This window comes from Rhinopithecus bieti, unplaced genomic scaffold, assembly GCF_001698545.2.
Source record: "Rhinopithecus bieti isolate Rb0 unplaced genomic scaffold, ASM169854v2 scaffold_2314, whole genome shotgun sequence".
Taxonomy (NCBI): domain Eukaryota; kingdom Metazoa; phylum Chordata; class Mammalia; order Primates; family Cercopithecidae; genus Rhinopithecus; species Rhinopithecus bieti.
The window spans coordinates 2,217,094-2,234,446 of record NW_016803781.1 but is presented as its reverse complement, the minus strand read 5'-3'; the positions used below and the strand labels follow the sequence as shown (position 1 = coordinate 2,234,446).

The 17,353-nt window shown below is 48.0% G+C and overlaps 1 protein-coding gene across 3 annotated transcripts in view; it reads left to right on the top strand.

The window, feature by feature from the left end:
• Positions 1-17,353, top strand: part of MYO18B (myosin XVIIIB) — a 289,444-nt gene that overhangs the window by 190,466 nt on the left and 81,625 nt on the right. For all 3 annotated transcript variants that reach the window (XM_017853159.1, XM_017853151.1, XM_017853143.1), the window contains 5 exons: positions 6,577-6,690; positions 8,426-8,542; positions 11,018-11,101; positions 12,959-13,096; positions 15,835-16,020. In XM_017853159.1, coding sequence (XP_017708648.1) covers positions 6,577-6,690; positions 8,426-8,542; positions 11,018-11,101; positions 12,959-13,096; positions 15,835-16,020 — 639 coding nt within the window. The remainder of the gene's footprint in view (positions 1-6,576; positions 6,691-8,425; positions 8,543-11,017; positions 11,102-12,958; positions 13,097-15,834; positions 16,021-17,353) is intronic.

Here is a 17,353-nt window from a genome sequence, read left to right as displayed (position 1 = left end):
GACTATTATTCATAGTCTCAGCAAAATCTTGGTGTCAACCATGTTTTTATTACAGAACCAACCACTATGGCCAACAGGAGGTGATGCTCTGATTGTGTAGGCTGGGTCATGTGCCCCTGTCTAAGCTTGGGGAGCAGGATCTACACCATCAAAGCATATGAATGTTTGGAGGTGGACATTTATCACAGGGAAGATGGGGTCCTTCTCTCAAAAGAATGGGGAGTAGATGCTGGGCATGTATCATACCACATTTTCCGTACAGAGTGTCTGTAGTGGGCTCTATTGTTTCTGAGGGAGTGCAAGTTAGTGGCTTAGAGTGGGAACTTGGTGACCAGACTACCTGTGTTCATAATCCAGCTGTGCCATTTAGTACTTGAATGACCATCACTAAGTTACTCAACCTCTCTATTCCTCAGTTTCCTCAACTATAACAACAGGAATGTTTGTTGACCCTACCTCAGAATGCTATTCTGAAAGTTAGATGAATTAATACATGAAAAGTGTTCAGAGCAGTGCCCAGCACAGAATAACAGCTCATCCTCATAACCTTCGTGCATGGCATCTCCTAGGCTTGTACAGTGCACAACTGATACAGCTGTACTCAGCAGTCCTACTCAATCAGTGCAAATCACTTTGTCCCCCATTTTTTGGATGCTGATATGGCTTGGCTATGTTCCCACACAAATCTCATCTTGAATCAAAAGTAGCTCCCATAATTCCCATGTGTCATGGGAGGGAACTGCTGTGAGGTATTTGAATCATGGGGAGTGGGTCTTCCTCATGCTAGTCTTGTGACAGTGAATAAGTCTCAGGAGATCTGATGATTTTTTAAAAGGGAGTTTCCCTGCACATGCCTTCTTGCTTGCAGCCGTGTAAGACATCCCTTTGCTTCTCCTTTGCCTTCTGCCATGATTGTGAGGCCTCCCCAGCCATGTGGAACTGTGAGTCCAGTGCACCTCTTTCCTTTATAAATTATTCAGTCTCAGATATGTCTTTATTAGGAGTGTGAGAACAGACTAATACGGATGGGAAAAAATCAAAGTTCAGAAACCTGCCCAAGGTCACAGGCTCATAGACAGAGGTACTGGGACTGAAATCCAATTCTGCCTGACCTTTGGGTCTGCTCCTAACCACCACATGATGTTAAACATCCCCCTGGTGGTAGAGAACAGAGACAGAATGCAACCTCTCCTTCCCTCCTGTTCTTTGACCCTAGATGGTGCTCATATAATCTTACCCCTGTGAACTCCAGGCTTCCAGGACCCACAATCACAGAAGAGTCAGGGCCTCACCAAATATCCCCAGACCAAAGCTTAGCAGCGCTTAATTTATGCATAAGATCTGGAAGCATGTTTCCCTCTGTAAGTACGGTATGGGGAGGACTGGGAATGAACAGTCTTTCTACCGTTTACTAGAAGAAGGATCCAGTCCTAAGGGAATAGTAGGCAATGAAGCCCTCCATAGATGCCTGCCTTGCAGAATTTGAACAAATCCGGGGAAGCCGGGCTGATTTAATTAGAGAACAATGGAATGACTTAGTATGCGCTGGAGGAAGGTGCTTTTTCTAGCTATCGAAAGTGTTTTGGTGCTTTGTACCCACATACTCTTGCCATTGTTCTATTGATTTTACAAAAAAGTAAAAATTGGAAGAGAAACAAAAATCTAATGAACTTAAACTAAAATCAAATCAGTTGTGTTGTTGAGGGACTATTGGGGTCCAGCCCACACTAGGTCGGGAGAGAGATGGAAATTGTGGGGCCTTCATCTCACCCTAAACCTTTCCACCACTGAGAGGCCTTGTCCATGGGGACGTGACGGTTACTCGGAGTCGAAAGATGGGAGGTGTCAGCTGTCACCTCAGGTCCTCATTGTCACACTGGTCACAAGGGTTGGAGAGTGAACGTCAATAATTCTTCCCCGTCGCCTGTCAGCCCAGCCACCTTTACTCCCCACTGCTCTCTGACAGCTCTGCCCAGAGCTCCTCAGGGGAAGGCATTTTCAAAGGCGTGTCTGGCCAGTGTCGTACCACTGAAGGATCTGATCTCCGTCCTAACATGACTTGCCACCGACTTCATAAAAATATCAGTCAAACAGCCTCTGTATGAAAATAATGTGCAGTGAATTCTTTTTATGCTGGGTCATCCATAATAGAAAACCAGCCAGAGGTGGCCCCTTATTTCTTTCTGTTCCCTAAAATGTAATAAATTGAAACTTTTAAAGCTCAGCATGAAGACAGCTTGTCAGCAGTAGCCCAGGACCTGCCCTGTGGAGGTGCTGGGCTGGGAAATTCCTGGTCTGGCCCATCCGGATCCTATTAAAATCTAGACCTGCTTGACTTGTGTGCCTCTGGGTCACTGACCTCCCTCTACCCATCCCAGTGGGACAGGAAGGCCAAAATTCCTCCTTAAGATGGTCAGTGCCAAGGCCGTGCTTCTCCTGACTGTGTAAACTTGGCCCCTTCTTTTGGCTTCTGCTTCCTTTTCTTTCTAAAATGGAATTAAAGATTCCCCCTTCTGAAAGGAGCCCACAGCGACCATCGTTACTGTTTTGTAATGTTTTCTCACTGCCAGACACTGTGTAAGAACTTTGCGTGTTTTCACCCATGTATCCTGCAGACACTCCATGATGGAGCCATTCCCATTTTACAGAGAAGGAAACTGAGGCATAGGAAGATGGTGTTGCTGGGAGAAGCAGACTCCCTCGGGTCTGGCTCCAGTGCCCAGGCTCTGAGCCACACATACAATGCAATCTGCTCCTTAGTGTTGGTAACATTGGCTTCCTTCCTCTGTCCTTTGGAATGAATGTGTTAATCCCTGGCAGGTTCCAGGAATGATGCATATTTCCACCACATTTGCTCAAACTCTGTGTTCTGTCATTTTACAGACTCCCAACTTAGTCCAGGCTCTCCTGATGCTGCCTAAGAGGTTTCTGTTACAGCACGAAACCATTGAGCTGTTTTCTCTGCAACAGAGCTCTCTCTCTATTTTGATCCATTCTATCTGTGTGGTCAGACCTTCCAGTGAGTGGCTTTCTATGAGGGACAGTGAAGCTCAGTGGTTAAGAGCTTGGCCTCTGGTGTTGGAGCAAGCAGGCTGTCCACAGACCAGCTCTGTGATGGTGAACAAGTCACTTCCCCTCTGTGTGTCTCAGAGTCCGCCTTTATCAAAAGGTCCTAATGGTGACACCTTTCTCCTAGAGGTGCTGTGGGGATTTCATGAAGCAAGGCAGAGAAAGCACAGTGCCGTGAACATGGTCCCCAAGCAACAGTAGCAGGTGGGGCGGCTAATGCCAAAACCATCAGGGCCGAGATAATCCTATCTCCAGCCCAGTATGAGCTAAGAAGGCCAGCAGCTGTCTCCATTGACTGCTGTCTGTGTTCATCTCTGTCTGGGGATAAGTCATCCCTCTCTCTGCTTGCTCCAAGGAAAGAAGGGAAAGGAAACAGCATTTCTGGATCATGCACCATTATGCCATCTATAAAATGGGGATAAAAATAGAGCCTGCTTTCTCTGGGGGCTCTGAGGACCGGCGGGATCATGCTGCTGAAACCGTCTGCTGAAGTAGGGGCTGGGCAGATGGGAACTGTGTCATCGTGTTCTGCTTTGCCCTGTTGCTTTATTTACAATGACTCTCTCTTGCCTCCTGGCTCCCAGCCCAGCTCCTTGGCCTGGCAGAGGGGCCCTGCGTGAGGCCTCCTCTTCCACCATTAGTTATCTGACATCATCTCCCTTGATGGCCCATCTGCTCCCGCCACCCAGACCTTTTGTTCTTTGCACACTGCGCTGTGCCGATTCTTCCATTTCTCTCCACTTCCACCCCTTCCGCCCCAGCTGGAGCACCTCCACTGCCTCCTTCCTGCAGGACCATGGCAGCCCTCTCACTGTCCGTCCTATTTCCAATCTGGTCCCACCCTCCCCACAGCAGCCAGAGGGAGATTAGGCCACATACCTCCTTAGAAACCATCCATGGCTTCCTGGCAGACTGAAATAAAATCTAAGCTTTGCAGCCCAGCTCACAAGCCTCAGTGATGTGAACCCTCTGCACATCTTCAGCATCTCCCCCTCCTCTCCTTCTCTGTACAGCTGTCTGGCTGCACTAGTGAGCTTTCTGTTCCTCAGCACCACTGTTAGTTCCTGTCTCTGCCTCAGGGCCTTTGCACTTGCTATTGCCGCTGCCCAGTGCACTCTGTACATGGCCATCTGCTTTGCATCTTGTTTTGTTTTTTTTTTGAGACGGAGTTTCAGTCTTGTTACCCAGGCTGGAATGCAATGGTGTGATCTCGGGCTCACTGCATCCTCCGCCTCCTGGGTTCAACCAATTCTCCTGCCTCAGCCTCCCAAGTAGCTGGGATTACAGGCATATACCACCATACCCGGTTAATTTTTTTGTATTTTTAATAGAGATGGGGTTTCACCATGTTGGTCAGGCTGGTCTTGAACTCCTGACCTCAGGTGATCCACCCTCTCGACCTCCCACAGTCCTGGGATTACAGGCCTGAGCCACTGCGACCGGCCCTTCCTTTGCATCTTTTAGGTCTTAGCTTAAATGCTTCTCCTTCATGAGTCCTCTGACTTCTGCTTAAAAGAGGGGCTGGCTTTGCCCTGCCTGCCTTCAAGGGAGCCTTATCACCCACCTCCTAGCCATGGCAGAGGCACTTGAGTCACCTGCTGGAAAGTAAGACCAGGCCTGACATCTCACTTCCTCTGTCCATTATGCTCTAACAAGGCCAATTACCTTCCCTTGCTCTACATCCATTTTCTCAGTGTGTCTCCATCCCTCCCATTTGCCAAGTGAAATGGGCCCCCAGCCCTCTTTTGCTGGGCCCAACTGCAGGAATACATTGTTCTCAGGAGCTGGAAAAGGGGATTTTGTGAGTTGTGGCCCATCCCTCTCTGAGCCCCGAATGTTTACCTTAGGTGATTTCTAAGAGTGTTTCCTGTTCAGAGATACAGCAAAGGGGGATAAGAGGGCCGACGGGACTTACTGTAGACCTCCTGAATGTTCAGCACTCTGAATGTGCAGGCATCTGCTGTGAGCTGAATATTATAAATGAGCTGAGTTAGGCTGGGCGTGGTGACTCACACCTATAATCCCAGCGCTTTGGGAGGCCGAGGCAGGCAGATCACGAAGTCAGGAGTTCAAGACCAGCCTGGCCAATATGGTGAAACCCTTTCTCTACTAAAAAACACAAAAATTAGCCATGCATGGTGGTGGGCGTCTGTAGTCCCAGCTACTCCAGAGGCTAAGGCAGGAGAATCACTGGAACCTGGGAGGTGGAGATTGCAGTGAGCCGAGATTGCGCCACTGAACTCCAGCCTGGGCGACAGAGCAAGACTCTGTCTCAAAAAAAAAAAAAAGGCTGAGTTTGAGTTCAGAAGAGGCAGCTGCCAATTGCAGCATGGATTTAGGGTATGTGCATGAATATGGCATGTCTATGGCATGTCTATGGCATGCGCAGTGGGGCATGTCTGTTACCTGGGGCCATGTACATAAGTAATTGGATGAATCTTGATGACTCCACTTTGCTAGGATAGGAGGCCTACTGTGTACAGGTGGGAGGAAAAGTGAGAAAGAGAAGTGTGAGAGAGAGCTTTAAGTCGGTGGCTGTTAGCCTTCTAGTGAAAGCTGTGAACCCAGGAAAATGCTAAATGCTCACATGCAGAATATTTTGCATACCATTTTAAAGGGGGTCTGTGGACCCACTTTTAACCCTGAACCCTGGTTAAGAAACTTCCATTTGGCTGATTCCCATGGGCCTTCAAACCACCTCCTCCAGGAAGCCTCCCTTGATTCCCATCCTGCGTTTCCACTGTGCCGGTGTCCCCCGCTTCCCTCTACTGCACAAAGAGGTTGTCATTAGCGGTTCTTGCCTGTCTCCCACTGAGAGGGCAGGGGCCAGCTTGATTGTTCCCTGCATGTCCAGTGCCTGGCACTGAGTGGGCGTCAGCAAGGATTTGCTGAATGGGACTGAGGAATAGCTCCTGGCGATGCACCAAGGGTGACGTTATGAGTGGGCTCAGAACCTGGCTGCTTCAAATGCAAATTTATTTGCTTTCCCCCAGGTGTGGGTTGATGAATAGTTGTGAAGACATGAGGGTCACCTATAAATTAATTAATCCCCTGCCTGGGAGGGGCTGGGCTGAGCTAGAGGGGAAGGACATTCAAGGAGGCAGCCTCATGAGGAGGCCTCTCCTCTCCCCTCATCTCCCCTCCCCTCCCCTTGCCTCCCCTCCCCTCTGCTTTCCCTTGCTCTCCCCCTCCTCCTCCCCTCCTCCTACACCTCTCACCTCCCTCCTCCCACCTCCCTCCCCTCCCCCTCCACCCCTCCCTCCCTCCCCTCCTCCTCACCTCTATCACTCCCCCTCCTCATCACCACCTCCCACCCCTACTCCTCCCTCATCCTCCTTCCTCATCCCTACCTCCCTACTCTACCTCCCCCCCCTCCCTTCCTCCTCTCCTCACCCTCCCTCCTCCCTCACCTCTCCCCTCCCCTCCCCTCCCACACCTCCCTCCCCTCCATCTCTTCTCATTTTCTTTTTTTCTTTTCTTCTCTTCTCCGCCTCTTGCCTGGTCCAGCTGGAGCAGAGTGAAGCCAAGTGTGAGGAGGCCTTGAAGACCCAGAAGGTGCTCACAGCGGACCTGGAGAGCATGCACAGCGAGCTGGAGAACATGACACGGAACAAGAGCCTGGTACCTGTCTCTTCCTGCAGCTGCAGGGACCTGGGCCACCATAGGCCTCTAGGAGCTAGTGTGGGCCTAGTGTGCGCTCAGCACTATAGGAAGTACAAGGACATTTTTTGTAACTACCGGCTAGCACCTTGAAGGTACAGACATCCATTGTAGGCCTCTTGTGTGCTCAGCTCTGTGACAGGGACAGGGGGACTTATTGTAGACCTACTAGGTGCTCAGCGTTCTGCACGTGCAGGCATCCTACTGTAAGCTGAGCATTATAAAGATATGAGGCATTGATGGGGCTCAACTGTGTGCTCCCATCTGCAATGATAAGCAAGGAAGTCTGTTTGGACATAATGAGCGCTCAAGTGCTGTGAATGTGCATCTGATGTGAGCTTGCTCTTTGCTCAGTTCCCAGTGTGGTAACACAGGTGTATACTGTGTGCCCACCCTGCTCGCCACTCAAAGTGGTTCTCAGACATCTGCTGTGGTCCTACTGTGTGCTCACCATCATGAGCTAGAACTTGGTCCTTATTGTGGGGCTACTGCATGTCCCCTCTAGTAAGTGGAGACAAGGGCATCTCTTGGCCCACATAGGCTCATTACCAGGTGAAGATTTCAGCCATTTATTATAGAACTACCCGTGCTCACCCCTGAATGGGGACACATGGACATATATTGTCGATTTATTATTTTGGTGAAAATTGGATATAGGTTTCCAAGTCCCTTGTCTGGGTGTACGGGGTTGGCTTAGATATATACTCAATGTATAAAACCCTAAAGTTTAGGTATAGAGTTTTATAGGCAAATGCTTATCTCAAGATCTCTGCGGGCCTTTTTGTCCCTTATTTTGTTGGAACTTGCCTACAGCATTCACACACACACACATACATGTACATATGCACATGCGTATACACAGAAATGAATGTACATATTCACATGTGATCACCAGGCACACATACAAAATAAATGCCCTCCTTATAGGTAACCTATGCCTCTAAGTTTATTCATCCATCTAATACATATTTATTGAGCACCTGTTATAGGGCAGGCCTGGTGCTGGCTGCTGAGGTTATATCTGTGAACAGAACAAAGTCCCTGTTCTCAGGGAGAGTGCCAGGGTTTGCATTTTCATATATGTACTATGCCTATTTAAAATGTGCACACATAGGTTCCCAAGTGGGACTGCGCAGACATAAATTCATACACACATACACCCTGAATTCATAGTCACATGCAATACCTAGTATACACACACACAAACACACGCACACAAACACCACCAAGCTGTTACACCTACCACATACATTGGTAACCACAGCCACTCGTTTTTTTTTGAGATAGAGTCTCGCTCTGTCGCCCGGGCTGGAGTGCAGTGGCCGGATCTCAGCTCACTGCAACTCCTCCTCCCGGGTTCATGCCATTCTCCTGCCTCAGCCTCCCAAGTATCTGGGACTACAGGCACCCGCCACCTCGCCCGGCTAGTTTTTTGTATTTTTTAGTAGAGACGGGGTTTCACCGTGTTAGCCAGGATGGTCTCGATCTCCTGACCTCGTGATCCGCCTGTCTCGGCCTCCCAAAGTGCTGGGATTACAGGCTTGAGCCACCGCGCCCGGCCCACAGCCACTCTTAAACATCGATGGTCACTCACCTCACACACCCATAGGCAAACCCCTCTTTACTCTTCCTCTGGACCCTGCTGCCCATCCCTCACCCTCCCACCTTGCCTTGACCACTGACCTGCCTCTCCCAGGTGGATGAGCAGCTGTACAGGCTGCAGTTTGAGAAGACGGACCTCCTGAAGCGTATTGATGAGGACCAGGATGACCTGAATGAGCTGATGCAGAAGCACAAGGACCTCATTGCTCAGGTAGTGAATGGGACCTTGGTGGAAGAAGCTCAGGGACTTGGGGTGGGGTAAATGGGGAATGTTGAGAAGGTGATATGGTTGGACTACTCCCTCATCTTAACATCTTGGAGGGATAAGTGCACAGAGATAGATAGGAATTGTACATTTCCTGTGGTCCTAATGGAGGACAATGTCACCTTCAGATGGTGTGTGCATCTCTGGAGGACATGTCCACCAAGAAAGATTTGGATTTATCCATGCTTCTATCTACCATCCACCCACCCATCGACCATTAATCTACTCATCAATTTACCCATTCACTTTTCCACGCATCTACTCATTCACCCACTCCCCTATCCATCTGTCCATCATCCATCCATCCATCCATCCATCCATTCAATCATCCACCCATCCACCCAACCACCCATCCGTCTGTCCATCCAGCCATTTATCCATCTATCCATTCATCCATCCATCTTTCCATTCATTTATCCATTCATCCATCCTACCACCCATGTACTCGTTTATTCACCTATCCAACCACCATTTTCTTTTCTTTTCTCTCTCTCTTTTCTTTCCTTTCCTTTCTTTTCTTGCTTTTCTTTTTCCTTCCTTCCTTTCCTTCCATCCCTCCCTCTCTCCCTCCCTCCTTCCTTCTTTCCTTCCTTCCTTTTTTCCTTCCTTCCTTCTCTTTCTCTTTTTTCTTTCTTCTTTCCCCCTCTTGCTTTCTTTCTTTATTCCTGTCTTTATATATTTACTGAATCCTTGCCATGTGTTAGGCGCTGTGAAAAATGCTAAGTATATTGTGGTGATCAAAAACACATCCCATTCCCACCTTCATGTACCTCACAGTTTAGTGGACTGGGAAGACCTTATCATATGGTCACCCAGAGCAGAGGGGAGACTTGCAAACTGAACCAAGAGTCCAGAAAGAAAATGAACACAATTCTGCAAATCCTGACCTAGGCTGGGAGTCAGGAAAGGCTTCCCAGAGCAGGTGTCATTTGGATGGAGATCTGAACAAAGAGCGGGAGTTACTTAGATTGGAGTGGGACACTGGGGATTGGGGGTGCCTTCCAAGCAGAGGAAATAGCACATACAAAGGGCCTGTGATGGTGCATTGGAGAGACTGAAAGGAGGCCAGTGAGGACAATGTGGCACAAGACAAGCTCAGTGAAAGAAGAGAATCAGATCAGGGTCTTAGAAGCTGTTATGAGATTGAGTTTTATTTTATGGTTGAAGGGAATCAGTTGGCAAACTTTTCAGGGACAAGAGCAGTTGGAGAGGACCAGCCAGCATGCCACCCCAGACTGTCAGCTCCATAAAGGCAGGGCCCTCCTCTGCCTTGTCCAGTGCTGTATTCAGAGCCAAGAAGAGCGTCTGGCCTGGAGATGCTCAGTAAATCACTGTTGAATAAATGAAAGCTGAACGTGTCCAGGGGAAAGACAACTCCAGCCTGGTAGATGGAGTTAAGATGAGGAGGAGTGGATGGATGGGCTTGGGAGATGATCAGGAGACATGAGGGCAGCATGGGTGAAACAGAAGCTTTGGGGTGAAGCTGAGGGATGTGATGTGGAATCCCCAGTGGATCTCCACGTAATAACTGCATAATGGGAAGAACAGCTCCCTCCAAGAGCAATGTCTTCCTTGCAATACACCTTCCAGAGGAGATCCAGGGGGAAATACCTGCTGCGCTCTAAATGCATCGGACAGAGGTTGGATCTGAAGGGGTTTCTGCTGGACAAAGAATAGTAATAGCAAAATAATTTGTGATACCATCCACATGGTAACAACCACAAAATAGTCTATGCCACTGTCTACACTTGCGAATCACACATATTTCCACCCCAAAGAGAGGTTTGTCTGTTAAGTTACAAAGGCACTGTATACCTATGCCCATAATAATTTAAATAATAAAGACACAAGAAATAGAAAGTAAAGAGGTGCTTCTACCCTCTAGAATTCCTCTCTTCAGAGGTAATGAAGCTCAACAGTTGGCTCTATTTTTTCAAAAACCTTTACTCTCCACTGCTTCATTTAGTCTCTGAACAAACCCAATACAGAAAAGCCCAGTGGAGGCTATCGGTCCATTTTATGGATGCAGAGATTGAGGTGCAGATCTGTAGATTGCTAAGACCAGGGTCCAGGTCTAGAACCTCAGTTACCTGACCCGCCGAGTAGCTCTCATCCCTTGGAATCTGGTCCTAGTGCCATGGCCAGCCCACTTCTGTCTGGATTCTCAGGCGTGTATAATAAAATGCTGGACAGTTGACCAAATCCAGAGGCTTATATAATTGGAGTGACTCAGCGAACATTGAAATGAAAGATGGTGAGGAGGATGTGAGAGGTAATTTTTGGGAAACAGCTATTATCATAGAAGCTCTGAGAGATGTAGACATCTGTGGGTGGGGAAAGTAGGGATTTTCAGGGGTGGTTTCCCAGCAAGGCTTGTGGTCTCAGGGTGATATATATACATTTTTTTTTTTGTCTCACCAGTCTGCTGCTGACATTGGGCAGATCCAAGAACTGCAGCTGCAGCTGGAGGAAGCCAAGAAGGAGAAGCACAAGCTTCAAGAACAAGTATGTGCTCAGAGCCATCCTATAGTTGTATTAGTCAGGGTTTTCTTAGAGGGACAGACCGAATAGGATGTGTGTGTGTGTGTGTGTGTGTGTGTGTGTGTGTGTGTATGTGTGTATGTATGTGTGTGTGTATATATGAGTTTATTGTTTGTTTGTTTGTTTTTGAGACAGAGTCTCACTCTGTCACCCAGGCTGGAGTGAAGTGGCGTGATCTCGGCTCACTGCAACCTCTGCCTGCCAGGTTCAAGCGATTCTCCCGCCTCAGCCTCCCAAGTAGCTGGGATTACAGGTGCCTGCCACCACGCCTGCTAATTTTTGTATTTTTAGTAGAGAGGGGGTTCTGCCATGTTGGTCAGGCTAGTTTCTAACTCCTGACCTCAGGTGATCTGCCCTCCTCAGTCTCCCAAAGCGCTGGGATTATAGGTGTGAGCCACTGGGCCTGGCTGGGAAATATATTAAGTATTAATTTACACGATCACAAGCTTCTACAATAGGCTGTCTGCAAGCTGAGGAGCAAGGAGAGCCAGTCCGAGTCCCAAAACTGAAGAACTTGGAGTTCAGTGTTTGAGGGCAGGAAGCATCCAGCATGGGAGAAAGATGTAGGCTGGCAGGCTAAGGCCCATCTCTCTCCTTTTCATGTTTTTCTGCCTGCTTTATATTCGCTGGAAGCTGATTAGATGGTGCCCACCAGATTAAGGGTGGATCTGCCTTCTCCACCCCATTGACTCAGATGTTAATCTCTTTTGGCAACAACCTCACAGGCACACCCAGGATCAATACTTTGTATCCTTCAACGGAATCACTCAGTATTAACCATCACAGGGAGGAAGAGCGGGATTTTCCCTGGACACTTACTTATACTTTGGCTCCTGGAAACTGTTTCCTTCATTCTTTTATTCATCAATTCATTCAAATACTCACTCAATTCCAGTTGTGTGCCAGGCACATTGAGACCACTCCCTAGAGAGAGAGACACATGCACACATACTCACACTTATTTACTCTTGCCTGTTCTTGTGCTGGATGCAGGCATGCTCCATGCACTGAGACTCAGCCGTGCAGTGCAGAATTTTCTCCTTCTGAGAAATGGCTCCAAGAACAAAGAGATGGTCTGTGCAAGACAGGATCATGATCCTCTGTGAAATCTTCCTTTGAAGTCATGGTCCCTCCAAACATCTCTGGTTTTCTGTGATTACCTAGAGGGTTGCTATTATCCATGAAAGTTTCAAAGCTCTTCTAGAACCCTTGCATGTGCCTGCTTAAAGTGACTGCTGGAGTGACCAGGTCTCAAGCAATTTCCTATAGGTGCTGAGTAACAACACGCACAACAAATGGAATAGCAGCAGTGGCCATTTGCTGGCTGCTTAGTATGTGCCAGTCACTAATCTCCTCTAATCCTCCCAAGAAAAATGAAGAAACTGAGGCTCAAGGAAAGGAACTGACTTTCCCAGACTCACACACCAGGAAGAAACCTGGCTCCCAAACCCACCCTTGTTTTATGTTTTTGATGCCGTAGCTTCTTACTCACAGACTAGCTTTGCTCCTTGATCAGAGCAGGGAAGGAGAGAAGGGAAGCACTGATTAAAAGTCTTGTTTTCAATTCTGAAGACATAAGAAGCTTCATCTCCCAGCACCTGAGACCCAGTATCAGGGTCTGGTATGAGGATCCAATGAGGGTCCCAAGATTGAGGCCTGGCAATTCTTGCTTGTACAGACATTTAATATGCAGCACACCTGAGCAGAGAAGGAGGTGGTGTAAAGAGCTCCTCCCACCCTCCCAGGCTGGGTCCTGCACGTGTCTCTGTCCTGGTATCAGGGACAACAGGTGTCCAATAGACTTCTCTCTTGTACCTACAGCTGCAGGTGGCTCAGATGCGCATCGAGTACCTGGAGCAGTCCACCGTGGATCGAGCCATTGTCAGCAGGCAGGAGGCGGTCATCTGTGACCTGGAGAACAAGACGGAGTTCCAGAAGGTGCAGATTAAGAGATTTGAGGTACATAATGATACATAAATAGTGCTTGGGCCAAGAGCAGGGAGAGCTTTTGTGTAAGCTTCATCCGCCCTTCTACTCATCTCTCTACTCACATGCCTTTATCTAGATATACATTACTCATCCACTCCTCACCCAAACTGCCTCCCTCCTTCCATCATACCATCATCCCTCAAGCCACCTACCCATTTACCTATCCATCCTCACGTATGTCTCTCCATCTCCTTCCACAGTCATGGGTCCATTCATCCATCCTCCCTTGCATTTGTTCTTCCTTTCCCCTTCACTTTTTCTTCTCTTCCTCTGTTATTTTTTCTTTAGCCCTCAACCCCTCTGTCTGCCCATTCTTTTATGCATTGATCCAGTTCTTCCTACCTCCATCCACCTACTTACATGCCCAATACTCATTTTGAACAGAAATTTATTTTGCACCCAGTGTGTGCTAGGCCCTGTTTTAGGTGCACAGAAGACAGATGTATGACACAGATCTGCTTTCAGAAGCATATATCTTTGTAAGCAATGTGGGTAAGATATGTATATAAATATCTGTAATATGGAGAGAGTGCTATGATGTTTAGAGGATAGAGATCTTTTCAAGACTCCGGAAACAGGAAGGCTTCTGGGAGGAGGTGGCATTAATGCTGAACCTTGAAGGACAGGTAAGACTTGGATGGGCTGGGGTGGGGTTCAGTGATTACATTCACATTACCCTTGAGCTGGGAACACAGGTGTTTACTTCTTCAGTTCTGTGGGCCAATGACATGGGACATTTACAGAAGACATCACCATTGTCAAAATACTTTCACATCAGTCACTCCACTTGATGTTTGATACAGTCCTGTGAGGCAGGTAGGATAAGTCTTATCTGACGAGAAGATGACCCCAGAGAGGTCAAGTGACTTGCTCAAGATAAAGCCAGGCAGTGCATGGGATAAGGTAGATTGACACCTGATCTTCACTTCCTCCTGGTTACAGGTTCTGATTTCTCTGCAGCCAGCTGGCTTCACCACAGTAAGACAGTGTGTCTAGACAGTTGTGAGGCTGCATTCCTCATTCTGAAACATTTCCCCCTGATCTCCCTAGGGGCATTTGGTCTCCAATAAGGCTGCTATGGATGAAGAACAGAGAGAAATTCTTCTTTGCTTTGACCCTCATTGGTTCCCAGAAATTCCTCAAGGTCTGACTGTCTCTGCAGACCACCATGGAACTTTGATCTACTATATTTTAAATGATTAAATATGTAAAGTTGGGCTATATCATATGCCATTTTAAAACTTGGTTCTAGCATAGTGAAATGATAGCAGAGGAGAAAAGAAAATGAGTGTGGGAAAACTTCAAATGGAAAGATTCTATCTCCAAATTCAATTTTCCCCTCTGCCGCCATGATTTGAATTTAGTAGAATCCTGGGTCTTTGAGGTGTAGAGATGGGGTACCTCAAAGACACAGTTTGAGAACTCCTTCCAGTCTTCCTGCTGTTCTTGGAATTGTTGCTGAACTTCATTTGAGAGGTGAACTGAATAGGAAAGCGTTTCTTTCAGGTTATTATTCGGTGTCTGATCTACAGGCTGTTATCCCCACTGCCTGTGGCTGCAGAAAAAGGGCTCAGAGTCCTTAGCAGGGGCTTGAAATATTCATGTGGGCCCCGTCCTATGTCAACACTAGAGTATTTGCCCATCAGGATCGATTGGTTCCGGGCTTGTTGGCCAACTAATGAATTCTGCAGAACAGTCCTTGGGTTTGTTTGGTGTGGCACTCGTGATGGCCAAAGCACTTTTCTCTCTATTGTTTCATTGTGTCCTCAAGGATTCCCCATCCTCCCTGCCACCAGGAAAGGAAAAATGTCATAAAATGGTAGGGCTGAGGCTCATGAGAGATTACCTAAACACCCTCATTTTATAAATCAGGAAACAAAAACACATGTTGGGGAAAGGCTTTTGACCTCAGCAGAGTTCTCTGTTCATTGCACCAGTCCCTCGAGATAAATAGGAGCTGCTGGAAAAAAAAAAAAAAGTGATAATCCCCAAACCTTATCTGGCACATCTTATGTGCCAGGCACCCAAGCCTTCTGCATACCAAGAAATTAGATTCTGACAGCGTCCCTGGGACACAGGTACTATCATCATCCCTGTCTCTCAGAAGGGCTCAATAGCCTGCCCAAGGTCACACAGCCAGGGAGAGGCAGAGGTGGGATTTGAACCCAGAGGGTCTTGGGGGTGAGGGTTCTCATAAATATGCTGCACTGCCTCTCAGAATAGCAGTTATTGCATTTATTTATTTATTTATTTTTTCGAGACAGGGTCTCTCTGTGTCACCCAGGCTGGAGTGCAGTGGCACGATCTTGGCTCGCTGCAACCTCCACCTCTCCAGTTCAAGCAATTCTCATGCCTCAGCCTCCCAAGTGGCAGGGATTACAGGCATGCGTCACCACGCCCGGCTAATTTTTGTATTTTTTGTAGAGAAGGGGTTTCGCCATGTTGGCCAGGCTGGTCTCTAATTCCTGACCTCAGGCAATCCACCTGCCTTGGCCTCCCAAAGTGCTGGGATTACAAGCGTGAGCACTGAGCCCGACTGTCATTTTTTGCATGTTGTTAATTCTTCATTTTTGTAGCAGACATCAGCATTCTTATCCTGATTATAAAAACACAGGAAACTCGGCAAAGGATTTCTCTTCCTTAGGCTCCCTTGTTTCATACCCCTGGCCTCCAACTTCAAGGTGGGCATGTGTCTCTGCCCCTCCCAGGTCCTGGTGATCCGACTTCGGGACAGCCTGATCAAGATGGGGGAGGAGCTTTCACAGGCGGCCACGTCGGAGTCCCAGCAGCGGGAGAGCAGCCAGTACTACCAGCGGCGCCTGGAGGAGCTGAAGGCCGACATGGAAGAGCTGGTGCAGCGGGAGGCGGAGGCCAGCCGGCGGTGCATGGAGCTGGTGAGTCCTGTCCCCATCGCGGGCTCTTAGCAATTGAGGGTTTGCAATGGGGTACAGCCCCCCTTTCTTAAGACTTCAGAATGGGAGACTCATGGGTTTGGGTCCTGGGCCTCTGGGGTGTGCGGGAAGCCAGGAGAAACCAGAAGGGGAGTGGGCTGAGACAACACTGCCATTGGCTGTAAACCCTGGGGGTGGGCCCAAAGTGGACCAATGGCATTCACTGCTGCCGGATGGCCGCCAAATTCATTTACATATCAGATCCCAGACTTTCTTTTCCTGCTCCATTCATTCCACTCCAATGGCAGGAAGGCCTCACACACAAGAGAGAAGAACGGGTGTTTATTAACAGCCTGTCTTTCACTGGGTCTCAACATCCATAATATCCTATAATCCTCATGTCAGCCCTGTGAAGTCAGATTTATTGCCCCCATTTCACAGATGAGGACAAACCGAGCCTTCCAAAAGAGGAGATGACTAATCTAAGGCCACATCTGGTAAACATAGAGCTGTTTCTGGGCTGTTAGTAGCAACAACAAAAATAAAAGATACAAATGATGATTCGAGCCACCATGTGTGAAGTATTTGCTCCCTACCAGGTTCTGAAGGAAGCATTTCTCATTTAAATCCTCCTTTCAGAACTGTGAGGTAGGTGCTGTCTTGATGTCCATTAAAAAGGTGGGGAAACTGACGCGTGGAGATATCAACTTGCCAAACTGAGGTTCCGAATGGTACATTTGCTTGCCCAGGGTCACACAGGAGTAAGAATTTGAACCCAGGGCTGCCTAACAATGTAGTCTCTACTTCTAGTCACTAACTCATACTTTGCCTCCAGGATGGACCAAGGAACATTTATTTTTATTTTATTTTATTATTTTATTTTTCTGGAGACAGTCTTGCACTGTTGCCCAGGCTGGGGTGCAGTGGCGCGATCTCAGCTCACTGCAATCTCTACCTCCCAGGTTCAAGCAATTTTCATGGCTCAGCTTCCTGAGTAGCTGGGACTATAGGCGTGAGCCACCACGTCTGGCTAACTTTTTGTATTTTAGTAGAGACAGGGTTTCACTATGTTGCCCAGGCTGGTCTCAAACTCTTGAGCTCAGGCAATCTGCCCACTTCGGCCTCCCAAAGTGCTAGGAGTACAAGTGTGAACCACTGCACCCAGCCCCAAGGAACATTTTAAAATTTGTTTCCTGCCTAATGGGAAGGTTTCTCCATCATTCGGTGTGTTCTAAGAAGAACTGCACAGGTCACAGAGCATCTAAGAGTGTCTGTTCCAGCTTTTCTCCATGGGGCCAGATATCACTAAGGTTCCAGATTTCTGATTCTGTGACCT